This window comes from Gavialis gangeticus, unplaced genomic scaffold (genome assembly GCF_001723915.1).
Source record: "Gavialis gangeticus isolate Ggan-Ray unplaced genomic scaffold, GavGan_comp1, whole genome shotgun sequence".
Lineage (NCBI taxonomy): Eukaryota > Metazoa > Chordata > Crocodylia > Gavialidae > Gavialis > Gavialis gangeticus.
Genome location: NW_017729022.1, coordinates 70,843,255 through 70,858,442, shown reverse-complemented (window position 1 = coordinate 70,858,442; position 15,188 = coordinate 70,843,255). Strand labels below are relative to the sequence as shown.

The following is a 15,188-nucleotide window of genomic DNA, read 5'->3' as shown; positions in this document are numbered from 1 at the left end:
GGGGGGGGGGGGGGGGGGGGGCAATTGGGTGATAATCTTGGGCCCCATGCATTGGGGACCCCTGCAGAAACGGAGGGCGGAAGGAAGAGCTGGGCAGAGTGGCCGCAGCCCTGCCCCTCACAGTGTTAAAGGGGCCTCACGCAGGCTGATTTGCCCCAGGCCCCGCACCCACCTATGGTTGTCTCTGAATGTACCCCTTCCCTGTATGGACATGCACGCGCACGCACACACAAGATAATGTGTGTGGTATGTGACTTTCTCTCTTTTCTTACTGTATAGAAATATAAATAGGAGTAACAAAGATACAACAGGAAAGCAGGACGGAATGATCTAAATAAAGGCAATTTAAAGTGCGATTTATAAAAAAAAAAAAAATGTCTTTGGTCTGACTTTGTAAAATCAAGTTAAAAACACATTCCTCATGACAGCCAATTAAAAAGTATAATTAACTAAATTTCCAACACAGAGCAGATTCTTAAAGTGGCACAGCAGGTAGAGTGTCTAATGTGAATGTTGTCATATTGTTATAAGTAGAAGACAAAGCATTAAAACTTAGGGTCCTGCTTAGGCAGGCAGGCAACTTTGCTCATTTAATGGTCTCATTGACTGCAATAGGCCTACTTAGGTCCTTCAAATTAGGTAAGGACTTAAGTATTATAAGTATTGTAAGCTTAAGTACTTACAGCAGCAGGGGCTAAAAGTGTTTTTAAATAAAAGCTTTTCGCTTAGTAACTTTGTCACACATCAAAATTGCATGTGTGAAAATAATTAATTTTTTATTTTATTTTATGCAGTATGTAGTTAGCTCGTATCACAGTAACTCCACCAGAATCTAGACTGTCCTTCATTAAAAATAAACTTTGTTTCTTCCCAGGAAGTTCTGGCTTATTCTAACAGCTCCAGGAAAGGGAAAGAGTTCCTGAAATACCTCTCAGACTTGTCAATCCAAGCCACTCTCTTTGCTCCAAACAATGATGGGCTAAGGGAAAATGAGGTGAGGGTTTATTTTTTCCTTTTCTTTTCTGACATTAAGAGGTCATTTCAAGTATTTATGAGTTTCAAAAGTATGTTAAAATTTAAATAAAAATAAAAATAAGTGAATGTAAAATGACAAACCTAAAGATTTTGGCTCATGTTACTACTGAACAAGGTTGATGTGTTTCTTTGCTATCTTTCCATTACCTAATTATGAATAAAAAAATATGCTACATTGAAACACGTTGCAAGACACTTCATCCATTGAGCATTCTTTTTTTGTTATCACACAGATAAATCCTTCCAAGGTGTGAGGTCAGCTCTCTCTTATCTGCAATTGCATCTGTTGAGAGAGTTGTTAGGAACGTTTTTTGCAGATTTGTAGCAAGTACCCCATACCAACACTGTTGAAAGGAGGCTGCTTTTCCATCTCAAATTTTGCTTTAAAATTTAAGGGCAATATCCTGGCCATTTATAAGGCCAAGATTTCATCCTAAGACACAGGTTATCCCATAGTGATGAACTAGCTAAGCTGAAACTGGCACATTTCCTGAAACTGATCCAAAATGTACTCCCTTTTTTTTTGGTTAACATGGACATATGTCCCTGTTTGTCTGTTTGGGCTGTGATTTGAGTGTCAGTGCAGCTCCTCACTCCTGTAGGTGACTGGCCAAAGAATTAAAGCCTCATGTCCCGCTACTGTTTGAAGTACTATGGGAATAAGAGAAACATGATCCCGTATTAGTTTGGGGATTTCCCTAAAGATGCCTAGTCAGGTAGTATGAGTGCTGCAGCTGGGATGACACATTCAAAAAATATACCATGGGAATTTCCCCTAGTGGTAAAATCAGGTAGGCTAATTGGATGCGTTAATGTTCCCCTACTTTACCCCTCCTCTTTAGACACTTTCTGGACGAGACATTGAATATCATTTGTCCAATGCTAGCACAGTGTTTTATGAAGATCTGGCCAATGGAACTACTCTTCAAACCCGGATAGGGAAAAAACTTTTAATTACCCGCAGCCTCAGCCAGGATTTTCAGCTCCCTACAATTAAACAGGTATGTTTTACACATGAATCTTTTCTCCATCTTCTGCTGTGCCTACAATAGCAAGGGACTGGTCTTAATTGTTCAGGCAGTTAATTCAAGTTTCATGTCTTATAGTCCCCAGGAAACCAGGATTTCCAGAACAGGTAATCCAGGATTTAGTGACAGGATTCTGACAAGGAGACAACTTGAAGCAATGCAGGGAAAAAAAGTTGGTTGGCTATTGAGCTAGAAGCATCTAATGGTGGGATGCTGGTTAGGATCCAGCTTTCAACTCAGACTGGCAAATTAACTGGAGACAGCAGCATGGTGGCTGAAGGGAACTGGAAGATTACCATTCAGCTACTCAAAAAGTTTAATTTAAAAAACACAGACTGAAAATAGCATTTTGCCACAAAATAATGGTTTGCTTTAATTTTGTTATTTCAGCGAAAACTACTTTTTTTGTTTTTTTTTTTTTTAATTGAAGAGGTATTTGAAAGCACACACTCTAGTAAGTGTTCACTTTTTGATTAGCTCAAGCTTCCAAGGAATGTGCATCTGACTTTCTTTGACCAGAGAAATAAGCCAACCTGATATGGGCTTCTCAAGGAAGATAAATGATTAGATATAAATGAATAAGGCAGGGGTGGAACAAAATTGCTCTCATCCCCTTCCCTGTCCCCAACCTTCTCCCTTCTCTTCATTTGACACTGACAATTACAGTACACAACATGAGGATTTTTTTAATCCAGTATGGCCTATTGCACAATTACATATACGGTCATGACACAACAATTGTCTCAGCACAGTACTAATACGTATCATGTATTAAAATCATACATAGTTCTTTCCACTGCCACTTTTTTCCCTTGACCGATATTTGACCTAGAAAATAATCCCTTTTACAAAGTCAGCCTCTCCATCTCTCTCCCTGAGCAAGTCAGAGAGAGAAAATTCCCAGGCCCTGTGGTCAGAAAAATTTTACCTTGTTTAAAATCCACCAGGAAAATCTATTTTCTTTTCTCCTTGCTTTGTGTAGAAAACACTCGAGACTTCACATGGGGATGAATGAATGTGTTCCTAACACTAGAGTGCGCCCCTGTCTGCAACATGTCTACTCCAACATGCACCACTACACTACATCCCTTCAAAGGTGGTTGGGGGATGAATGACAATCTTTCTAACCAGCCGAATTAAACAAGTGGTCTCTATAGTTCTTTAGTGTCCCTACTTACAGCAGCACCCATGAGGGTGGAAGATAAACTAAATGAAATGTCTAACTCCAGTCAGCTAAACACTTGCCTTTCTATAGCCAGCTTGTTTTTCAGTAACATTACAGAACAGTCCCATGATGCTTTTTGAAGGCTTTTAAAATGAGCACTAAAGGGATAGGAAAACAAATGACAGTTTTTGAAATAAGGGATTACAGAAAGAGATTTCCTAGCTCTAGTAGAAACATGCTTCAGTGGCAGTGTTATAGCTGCATAGGTAAAACTCAAAAAGGTGTTCATCCAATCCTGCTGCTGCTGGCACACAGCTGCATACATGTTCACTATGAAGAAAGCTGAAGGTAATTTGGAGGACATGCAAGGACTAGCATCCCCACCTTCTTAGGCTATAGAAACCAACATTTCTCAGGAAGCAGCTGGGCCCCTAGGCTGCCAGAAAAGCCTGCATTTCAGAGCTTTGCTGGGCATGTCCTCTCTCTCGTAGTAAGCCACAGATGCTCTGGTCAATTCTTCTCTTTTGCCAGTACATACATGAATCATTCTTTGCTGTGTTGTAATGCCAGAAAAGCTGTCACCTACTTACGTGCAAGATCATCTGCGGTGATTACTATCTGAAAGGAGTTTGCTGGGGTGCAAAACTTCAGTATATAAAGAAAGTAGGAAAATGGTTAAAGGCCTCAGCTTCAGTCCACAACCAGGCCCAGCACATGTTGTGTGGGGCAAAAAGTTGTTTGCATCTTCCTGCACCTGGCAAAGCCAGTTTACCTCCAACATCACCAGCTGTAGGTTGTCACCACTGCTTCCAAGCTCCCCTGGTAAACCTAGACCCTACAGATGTAGGAAGCTAGATGTATGCTATCTAACCACAGAGAATCACCAGCCAAAAAGATCCATCCTCTTTGTGCCATACAAACCAGAATAAAGGGACTTGGCAGAAGCTCAGGATTGTTGCATGAGAATCCAGGGCTCCACACGTTTGTCTGTAGATTTAAAAATTCTGAGCATGATAACAGGGTTGATGGATTAATCTCCTGTTACTGCTCCCATTCAGCTTTTCAGCAATCTGGAAGCAATCATCCAATGCCTATTCAGTGATCTGTCTTAAATGAGTTGAATTGTCTGCCTATGTCCTTAGACCAACACAGCTACAACCTATACCCTTAAATTGGCTAGACACCCACTTCAGAGCATCCCCAGCCTGACGGGCAGCTTCAGCACAGACAGCAAAGTGATAGGACACAGATGGCTATGTGATCCCTCCAGCTTAATGTTGAGGTACACTGGCAGGATGGCATGGAGGAAGATTCCCTGTTGCTCTGGTTATTGCACTTGTTCTCTTGATAAACAACTAACTTTACTATTGAGCCAGGCATAAAAACGTGATACAGGCAAATAGTGACTGAAGTCAACCTGCTGGCTTGTGAGACCACAGCCCCGCTCCTGCCAGTAAATTCTGTTGTAGAAAAGCCCTGGGGAACTGGTGTGATCCTGGGTGATGGCATCCTGTAGCTAGGCCTGGCGTTTGCTTTCAGCAGCTGTATGGTCACACAAGAAGCTGTCCTCTCCCCAGTCGCTGAAAACCTGAGAGAAATAAGTTTTACTTTAAAAGTGCCTCAGTTCCTTTTGTTTTCTTCTTGGCTAGGAGACCAGTTTTGTGGATGGAAGAGCTATTACTGAGTGGGATATAATTGCTTCCAATGGGATAATCCATGTCATTTCAGCACCTTTAAAGGCTCCTCCAGTACCTGTAAGTTGAAGTTTCTTCCCCCCTCCTTTTCTTTTCTAAACTTCTCTCTGGAGTTCATTGCTGAGAATTATGAATAATTTGGCTCACAAGATCTACCTCTAGCACCTTAAAACCTGGTAATTGGCTCCTTTGGGTTTTTTTCCCTCTTTTTGGTTACAAATTTTCTTTTGAAAGAAGTTGAAAGCTTTAAGAGGTTTAAACCCTGAGGACAAGTTTACCACCGGAGCTCTTCAAAAATGCCAGTTCTAGAAACCGAAGCATTGCAGAACAAGAACGCACTGGGGCCTTTATAGATGTGCTCTGGGAGGTGGGGAGGGAGGGGGCACTTCAATAAGCGCAGCTCTGACAGCCACACTAATTAAAGCACCTACAGCATCACACATATCAGCATCTCCCATGCTGAAAAAAGGTGGCAGGGGCGCTTTAACTAAAGCTCCAATGAGCTTTACACATGATGCTGGAGTCAGCTGGAGCGCAGCAATTACCACACTCCAGCAGACTCAATGAATCAAGTCGGCTCCAACATGTTGTAATGACGTGTATTAGGAGCCCTTGTTCCCATCAGGACTTTTGACAAGAAGCGGGCAGGTTGGTTTCCAATCAGGTGGGTCAGTGGGTGGGCTGGCTCCTCAGCTCCCTCAGTAATCCAAGCTTACCATCCCTCTAGATTTGGGGTGCAAGGAGGGTGTATACACACATACTAAGCTGGCCTAAAATAAGGAGACTTAACTAAACCAAATTAAGTTAAGCCATATCATAGCATACACATATACAGCTCCTTGACATGGTGGCAGCCATCTTGTAAACTAAGCTGACTTACCTAATGTGGCCCAAGATAATATACCTCAGAGGTGTATTATCTCGGGCTGCATTTAAACCAACTCTGCTGCACATACGTGTTTATACTCTGACAGTTAAATCGGCTTTAAAAAAAGTTAAGCCAGCTTAACTGTCAGAAAGTTAGTACATGTCTGTGCACCCGGAGGGAGGCCACCTGGTGCCCAGCCTGTTGGGACTTCAGGTTGCTCTGGCAATTCTTGAAAGTTCTAGTTCGGACAGACTAAAGTTTCTGTCCCATGGAACAATTTGTATCAACTTTTCATTCATTTTAAATCTGAGAACTTCATCATCAAAATATTTCAGAAAAATAACTTTAAGTGGAAATTCCAATTCTGACACCAGTTATAAAGTAATCACATTCAGAGCAAAGAAAACAGTGTAGTGCAAGGTTCATGAATGCTCTTGGGCCCTCATCTTGGTGTAGGCAGATCTGGCACTTTGTCTGTAACACTCCAACCAAAACAGCTCAAAGGACTTCTACACAAGTTGCATTACTTTACCTTAACTAGTAGAGCGGGGGTGGAGAGGATGAGTTACACCACTCTAAGATAGATTACATGGAACACCCCAATTCCCCCCACAGTTTAGATGCAATCATACCATTCTAGACATATTTTACCAGTGTATTTTATTCCTATACAAGCAAGGGAATAAAGCTTAACACCACAAAGCAATTTTATACCGATACCGGTGCATCCATACCAGGAGTTATACTAGTCTGTATTTTGGTAAAAGGTTACACTGCCCAGATACCACACTTATGCTGAATCAGCATGTAGCCTAAGATTGTACCATTCCACTGCACAGAATCCCAAATCCAAACTAACTGCGCTCTAGAAAGTTACATTCCCCCCAACCTGTGGTAAAACTGGCTGATGGTAGGGTTTTTTCCTAAGAGAGGACCTCCTTTGAAAAAGGGATTGGAGTATTACAGTGAGCAGCTTGGTATTTTGTTACAAAACACTTTCCTTTTTAAGGCGCTTAGATCTACTGATCTGCATTATCATTTCTACCCAATTCAGTTAAAGAGCTTAAGTTAAATAGTAGGGATAATCTATTTTCATTCCCAGAAAATTTCAAAGGGTCCTACCTCATCTCTTTCTTTTGTATATTGGAAAGGTCTCATTCACATTCACAGTGCACCAGTCCCAAATCTCCCTTTAGAGAAAGTAATCAGCTTGCTACTATCTCAGTTGGTTTCTGTGTTCCCTGAATGTCCCTAACCCCTCTTAGAAGTTACTATAAAGAGTTCTGAGGGCACCTATTGATGGTTGCTAAGACCAGATTGCAGGCAAATGAAACCTCACGCTCCCATCTGTAATTGAGCTACTTGTGACTTCAAGGTAGAATTGGTGTAGGAGTGGTGTGTGCCTGCTCACAACAAGAGGGGAGATCTGGACTGTTTTGTAAGGACTTCTAAAAGATGAAATTGGCTGTCATGTCCAAACCACAAGCACCGCCACCCAAAGTATTTTTTTTCCATTTCTGCCATTCACCCAGCAAACTGAAACATATCCATTGACACTACAGAACTCTGGCTCTGTCACTGGGGGAGGCGGGGGCGTACAGGTGTATTTGTTGTATTGATACTTAACAGTCAACCTTTTTTTTTTTTTCCTTTTTCACTACCACCCCCCAGCCCATTCCTTATAACTAAACTTGGTTTGCAAAAATCCCTTCTAGCTGCCATCTCTGGAAATGCAAAATGGCATGGGAGAGGGGAAAAACAGGATTAAAAAAGTCAAGTTTATAGGGAATTTATAGCAGGCGCATTGTAGCAGTATGTCATGTTGTGTGTCACCCCATTTCACTAGCTAGACTGGCACTAACATATTGTCAATATCTTAATAAAGTCTAGCTGTATTATTTAAAAGTTGTATGTCTAAGAATAAATTTCCAGATGACTTAGCACCAATAACTGCAGGGGGGGCAATGTCCCAGAGCAAGTTTAATAATTTGTTTTTGGGTTGTTGTTTTTTTTTACTAGGCCATAAAGCTAAACACTTACTAGGGAAGCATCAGAATCAAACCCTCCCCATTTCCACCTGGGCCAACAAAAATGAAGGATGGTCAGCAGTTTGTCTAGATCACCTCTACTTTGGCAGGAATTTTCAAAGCAGCCTCAGGAAATTAGGCATCCACTTCTCATTGCAATTTGAGTGCATTTTGGGTACCTAACTCTTAAACACCATTGAACATACCAACCTAAAAGGCCATTTATAGAATTGTCAGCAGCTTCTTCACAGAACGCAAATATTCATGAGTAGTGTGGATGGTGCTCCATGTACCATTCATCTAGTTAAAGTAGGGTAAAAAGGGACCTTTTTTTTTTTTCCAATCACGATCAGGATTTTTTTCAGGGCAGTGTTTATGAAGCCAGCAAGGCTGAGAGGGGGACATTGGTGGGTGGGCAGGCTTTTGTGCCCTGGAGAGGTCACTCCAGCTTCACTTTATTTTCAAGCAAGGATTCCCTTCAGTGAGGCGATGTCTCGCTCAGCATAAATCTATAGTCTTACAAGACAGATAAAATGCCTACTACGAAGCTGTTGGGTAGCCAGGTTATAGCCATATTAGTCTAAAGAAAAAGCAATCAGAAGTTGTGGTAGAGGTGATATCTTTTATTAGACCATTTTTTTTCCAAAAATCTTCTTTAATTGCAAGCTTTTGGGCACAAACACCCTTCTCCAGGCATCAGAGAAAAGACTGTAGAAGTTCTTGGTCTAATAAAAGAACCACGAGTCCTGGTTACCATGAAGCTGGAAGTTCAACTAGAAAAGCAAGTCAGGGCCTAAATAGTGTCACTGCCTCCTCTGCAGCCCTGGAACTCTTTACCAAAACAGCATTTTTATACACGACTCTGCTTTTGAACAACGCTCAGCAGAGCTTCCACAATTCACCATCTCTGTCTCTCTCTAACTAGCATTCTCTACATGCTGCATCTGGAACAGGAATCTTCTTTGCCACCATCCTGCTTATTGGAATCCTGGTATTTATTGGGTACACTTACTTCAGATTCAAGAACAGAACCAGTGGCTTCCAGCATTTCAAGGTAGGAGACAGAAAAGAGGGTTGGAGTTGACTGTGAGCAGGGATCAGTATCTCATACCCACATTATGAACAGCTGTGCCTGAATATATGATTTCTATCCACTGACATCTGTCTCCAGTGATCCTTTTAAAAAATATAGCACTTCAAGGTCCCCAGTAGAAGGATGTTTGATTAGCTTTGCTTTTGTGAATTTTAATCTGCTCCTAAACAGAGACGCAAAAACTCTCAAGGGAACTGTAATAAACAGCCTTGCCTATACAAATCTGTGACCTGCACAAGGAGACTCTCAGTACTGCTTCCCAAAAAAAGACAGGTCAAGAGATATGCAGTCTCTGCTTTCTAGGGCATAACAAGGCTGCTCCCCCCAGCTGCTAGAGACTAAACATGAAAGAGGTGAGTAATGACCTCTTGAAGACCAGGCCACATGCACTGTGGGGAAACAGCATGCCCACTTGTCTGACCCAGAATAAATCTGCATTTGCTGGGGATCTGGTCATTCCAGAAAGACTCCATAAGGTGCAACAGACTCGCCTAAAACTTGTATTCTCTAACAGCCATGACACAGACACTAAGGGCACTGACAAGCATACAGGTCCCCGGTCTAATTCCTGGTGCTTCACATAAAGTGCCATGAGTTAGAGTGATTTCCCCACCACCACCCCCAACAATGCTGACCCAACAGATGTTTATCTGTTGGGCTGGGGGAAGGGGGGGCAGAGGCAGGGGAGGGAGCCAATACAGGAGAGGAGTTGCCTGCCTGCAGACTCTCTCCCCTAGCCCCCCAGCTCTGGTGCCGTTTGCAGGAAGGGAAGGGGTATAGTGATGGGTGAGCTGGGATTTGCCATACCTGAGCTGGAGGGGGATGGGGAGGGAGCTGGGAGGGCTCCAATCCACCCACCCCCATCTAGCTCAGGTCAGGCAAACCTGAGCTCACAGCTCCTTCCTCCTCCCTTCCTGCAGACAGCACCAAGGACAGGGATGGGTTGCATCAGCCAGCCCTGATCGTGCTGAGAAACTGACCTAGGGAACAGAAGTTCTCCAAGGCACTCTACTTTAGAGCACACGTCACATCATAGAAAGCACTCTACAGCCATGCAGGGGGCTGATCATACAACAAGTGTCACTTCTGTCAGCGTCCTAAGGTGCTACAGAGAGAGAGTTCATTTGAAAGTCTAATTACGGTTTCTTACTAGAACCTGTTCTCTTCTCCCCATATATTTTTCTGTTAAAAGACATTCCTCTGAACTTGTCCACAGCATTTATTTGAACTACCCTTCGATAGAAAAAAAAAAAAAAGGCCAGAGTTTTTTAAACATTAAAGCATTTGCTATGCTTCTGAAACATTCTTAGAGGAAAAATTGTAACAGTCAACTAAAACCCTTCCTGCACATTTCCTTCACTGGAAACAAGCCAGCAACAATAGGGCTGTTCAATGCAGGTTACCCAAAATGGGGTAAGAGTGGTTGAAAGAGGGTACAGGCAGTCATTCTGACACCTTGTAAAAACACAAAGTGAAAGCATCAGTTCATTAGAAAAAAACATTCCTGGAGATGGTCATGAGTTCCTCTTGCTTCTAACCCTGTATACAGAACACATTAACTCTTTTAGAAATGCCAATATCAAATAAAGGGAAACATATTTCAAATAGGATAGTATCCAAGACTGGAGTGGAGCTCCATTTGCTAGACACTGTTCCTGTGCTAACAAGCATCTGCAGACAGACAGTGGGGGAGGAGAGGAAGTCCACAACAAGACCACTTGCCCAATAATCATACAACAGAGCCCAAACCAGAACTCAGGTCTCAATTCTACACCTGGTGCACTAGCCCACACTGACTCCAGACACAGCAATATAAATTATTTAGTCACATGAAGCACAGCCAGGAGTGAAACTCTGAATGCTTCATTTGATAACAGAATGATGGAATCTAATTAGATGTATATGGTTTTCTGCAGTCTATAGATGACATTGATGCAACAGCACTGGACAATTCACAGCCTTCAAACATTACAAATCCCTCATATGAAAGTTCTACTGCGACTGCTCCACCAGAACGTACCTATGATCCATTTTCTGTAAGTTTTCAGTGTGGTTTCCAACTGTAGTAGCTAGCTTAAGATCACAGAAAGAGAAGATAATTATATCAAAAATACATTAGTTTAGAACTGGGAAAGTATGTCCACACTTCTTACATAGTTACCTACTGTTAACTGTGCTGCCCCAAAAATAACACTGAATACTAGTACCAGAACTGCAGGCTACTAGACCAAATCTTGCTCTGCAGACGGACTCGTTAAAATACTGGTGGCTGGTAGTGATTTGTCTATGTGAAACATCATTCCCTCTTGCTACAGTGGTAACAAAAGATGAAAAATATGTAGAACACACCTCATTTTGAGACCAAACTCTTTACCTCTGCTAGAAACCATGTTACAAACAGGAATTTTCACTCAACATTTTTCTTGTGAGACAAGCATACAGCTTTTGTACAAAGTATTTCTGATAAATGTGATGCGACAACCATGGACAACATTTGTAACAGAAAGGGTCGTCTCTACGGGGGTGCAAACTGGGGGAACTGCCCTGGGCCCCACGCTTTGGGGGGCCCTGCAGAGCGGTGGTGGAGTGGCTGCGGTGACTCCACACCGCCACTGCCAGCTTCGCATTTAGCTGCTCACTATCCCCTGGCCCCCTGGAGCAGGGGGCAGGACCCCACATGGGCTGATTTGCCCTGGGTCCTGTCCCCTGCTTGGGTTGGCTCTGGTAAACAGGAATGGGGGGCACTATATATGCACCCTAAAAGACTGGCAGGGAAGAGAGTCAAGAAGACCAAAAGGTAAGCGGTGTGAATCCTTATTGCTCAGTTCAGAAGAGCATAAAAGCACAAACTTAAATCCCACTGACTCCTTTGTTGACTTCAACAGAATGCAGGGTTGAGGACAATTTTCCTTTGCCTATTGTTTTATCATGAGCATAAAGGGCATAAATTCCTTTCTGGATGCAAGATAAAGCATCTTGGCAGGATATCTAGTCAAGAATTTGAAGTGAAGTTTAAATTTTGGTCTAGGTTTTAGTTTTCCTGGTGCACGTGCGTAGTATATACATACAGCAACTCACTGTCAGATAAAACATATATTGGACAATATCGAGTCAAAAACTGAATTTAAAAATTTATATTTTACAGGATTCTGATGAACAGCAGCTTGTGACGAGTGGTCCTCAAGATCAGTTTTGAAGACTGAACTTTACAGAATTAGATTGTGAAATGCTTGTCTATGGGATTTTAAAAGAACCAACACAACCCAACATTTACTGTGAATCATCTCCAAAATGATCAAAGTACATTTAAAATAATCAAATCACACCAACAATTTAAGTTTAAATTGTTCTTTTGCCTTTATGCCTTCATTTTGTTTTGGGATTGAAGCAAGTGTGAATATTGAGAGCCTAAGTTTAAAAGGGAAAGTGACTGAACAAAGAAAGCAGAAACTAATGTTCCTTTTCTGTCACTCCTTCTCTTTCCTTTAGTTTAAACTGTAGCTCAGGGTGTTATTAGATAGTGAGTTGGATTATACCAATATATAGGTCAAACTTCACATGTCAAAATGCAAAAATATAAAGATCGGAATTGACCGACCAGAGTTGAGCAGATCCCATTCTTCTCCCTCAAACATATCAAGCTTTAAGGACATAGCATTTGCCAGAGAACAGCCCAAGATGACTGTTTCCCAAAGCCCACCTGGCAACTATTTCACAACTCATGCCCTTGTATAACAGATATTACCTCTTCAAAACACACGGGCATTCCAGCCACTGACCTTAATTGGTATATGCCTGCTATTCGTTTGCCACTATAGCTCCATTATGTCTTGGGGTTGAATCTAGATGTGGTAAACAAGGAGCTTAAACCAAACACACTTAATAGCATTAAGACATTCATTTTTAAAATAGTTTGCTTTTGTCTGTTACTGTTCTTCCTTATACAAACTGAAGTAAATGAAGATGCAAATATGGTATATGCCTGGTTTCACGTTATTCAGAATTTGTCATCTTTGGAAAGGGGAGGAAATACTCATATCAGAACTAATAGGGAATGTAGACCATGTATGATTACTTGTTAGAAAAAAAAATTGTTCACCATCCATTCTGCCTTTCACATTCATCTTAAGAGGTCTGTAAAGAGTAAAAGACATCCTCTGCATTGTTCGTGTAGGTTAAGCTGATACAAGTACCCTACATTTCACATAAAAGTGTTACATGGACAATAGCTGCCAGCTTTTTTAGGTACACTATATCAAACATAGCCTCTCTGTTGGCCATTGATATCAATTGTTAATTCTTACAACACATATACTGGCATTATCTTCTACAATAACTCATTTTTACAGCAAAGTTTTCCTTTTATGAAAATATCCCAAGATGCAGGTTATACAAACAAACCTCATATGTTACAAAAGCCACATCAGCCCAGCACTTTTTGATGCAGCAGATCAAGCATAAGTATTGACATCCTAAGTTTAAAAGCATCAGTGACTGAAGGAAGGAGCTGGAAATTAACATTCTTTTTGTCATTCCCTCTCTTTCCTTTTCCACCTACCACCATTAAAGAATAAGAAATCCCACTTACACAGTTAATAAACTTGCCAATTTCCCATCCCTATTGTCCTCACTGGACAAATAAAATTGAAGACTCTTACAGGAACAAAAAAAGATAAAAACACAAGAACTTTTTTATTGTGGCAAAATGAAATAGTTTATCATAATGGTTACACTCTTATACAGTTTTACTAACCAAACTTTATTTTTCCTCTAGATCAGAAGATTAAATTTTCTGGATTACCAATTTAGATTAGATATAAACAATTCACCTCATTTTGATGTTCACCTGAAATAAGCTTCAAAAGTTAAAAGGGACACTGTCCTTTAAACATGCTGTAAAATCTGCATGAAGTCAGCAATGAAAGTGTTAAAGAAGTAATTAGCACAGAAAGCAGAGCTACATAGTTAAAGAGCTGAGGCAGTTAGAAAAACTAAACATTTTTAAAGCTTTGCCAAAATAAGAAAAGTATTCTAGCACTGAAAATATAAATATGTGAATACTTAATAAACTTGTCAAACTCATATTTTACTGTTTGCTGAAAAATATGAATCCCCCATCACTAAAACTTGTGTGTAGTATATATTAAAGAAATCATGCAATATGCTAAAAATTTAAACTTAGCTGCTCTCACAGCTCTCAATAGCTATGAACAATAATATTTTACTGAGTTATGAAATTAGACTTGAAACAATGCACAGTACAGATTTACCAACAAAATCTTCCCATACAATATCTATTTAATTGTTCTTGTTTAACACATGACCAGTATATCAGGACTGACTTTTAAACCAGATTTAAAGAGACTAAACATTAAGTGTTAACATCAAGAGCATAAGCACCAAAAAGTTGTGACAATGCACAATTTTTAAATATGACATTCACCATTCAGTCAGATGGAAAAAACATAGTGCCTTCATTGCTTCATTAACTAGTTATACTCTAGAATACAATCATTGAAAAAGTGTTTTGAGATCCCTGGAGTAATACAATCAAAGCTTCTGTTCTAGCTTAGCATTATGATAATAAAGTCCTGAAAACTAAATTGTGGATTCTGCCACCCACAAATTTCAGCACACAAAATAGATTTCTCTTAAAGAGATCTTGTATAATCTAGGCAAAAACACACCTGGTAAAGCTAGACTAAGGATCAATCGAGATTCATCCTCCTCCCCATCAAATTAAAACTCATGCATTTCAACGTGTGAGAGAGAGAGAACACTTAGGGTGTTGTTCTTCAGGCTTGGAAAACAAGCTCAAGAAAACTGTGAACAAGAACATCATAACCAACCTCCAGGCCAGCAACAGATTTACTTCAAGCATCCAGGACATTTGGAATTATACAAGTGGTTTTAAAACACATCCTTCACTTTGCAAACATGCTTTTTAGAATTTGAAAAATATTGCATGTGAAAAACATTCCAGACACACAAATATTAATGAGTGGAAAAGGCTGGGGGAGGAGGAGACAGGGGAGGGGAGGAGGAAGGAAAGGGAAAAAAGATTTAAAAAAAAGAAGAAAAAACCAACTTTTGGTCAGCAAAATTTCATTTACCTGATGATCATGGTTGGAAACAAGTTATGCCCTAAAAGGAAATGAAGAATAATTCTTGCTGTATACAATTTGCTAGTTACATTTTCAGATACTACTTAAAATTAGAAACTTTAACAGATAAAATATATTTTTAAAATGGTTGAATTTTGACGGGGGGGGGGGGGG

The 15,188-nt window shown here is 40.7% G+C and overlaps 2 protein-coding genes and 1 long non-coding RNA gene across 4 annotated transcripts in view; 1 reads left to right on the top strand and 2 right to left on the bottom strand.

Moving 5' to 3' along the window:
- STAB2 (stabilin 2) overlaps nt 1–12,885 on the top strand; it is a 166,554-nt gene extending 153,669 nt beyond the window's left edge. For both annotated transcript variants that reach the window (XM_019515340.1, XM_019515339.1), the window contains 6 exons: nt 875–994; nt 1,878–2,036; nt 4,878–4,982; nt 8,743–8,871; nt 10,827–10,946; nt 12,056–12,885. In XM_019515340.1, the coding sequence (XP_019370885.1) occupies nt 875–994; nt 1,878–2,036; nt 4,878–4,982; nt 8,743–8,871; nt 10,827–10,946; nt 12,056–12,106 (684 nt within the window). In that variant the 3' untranslated portion in view covers nt 12,107–12,885. The remainder of the gene's footprint in view (nt 1–874; nt 995–1,877; nt 2,037–4,877; nt 4,983–8,742; nt 8,872–10,826; nt 10,947–12,055) is intronic.
- Nucleotides 1–15,188, bottom strand: part of LOC109296121 — a 637,130-nt gene that overhangs the window by 217,473 nt on the left and 404,469 nt on the right. The window lies entirely within an intron of this gene.
- NT5DC3 (5'-nucleotidase domain containing 3) overlaps nt 13,587–15,188 on the bottom strand; it is a 41,372-nt gene continuing 39,770 nt past the window's right edge. Inside the window, exon 14 of the mRNA XM_019515346.1 lies at nt 13,587–15,054. Coding sequence (XP_019370891.1) covers nt 15,020–15,054 — 35 coding nt within the window. The 3' untranslated portion in view covers nt 13,587–15,019. The remainder of the gene's footprint in view (nt 15,055–15,188) is intronic.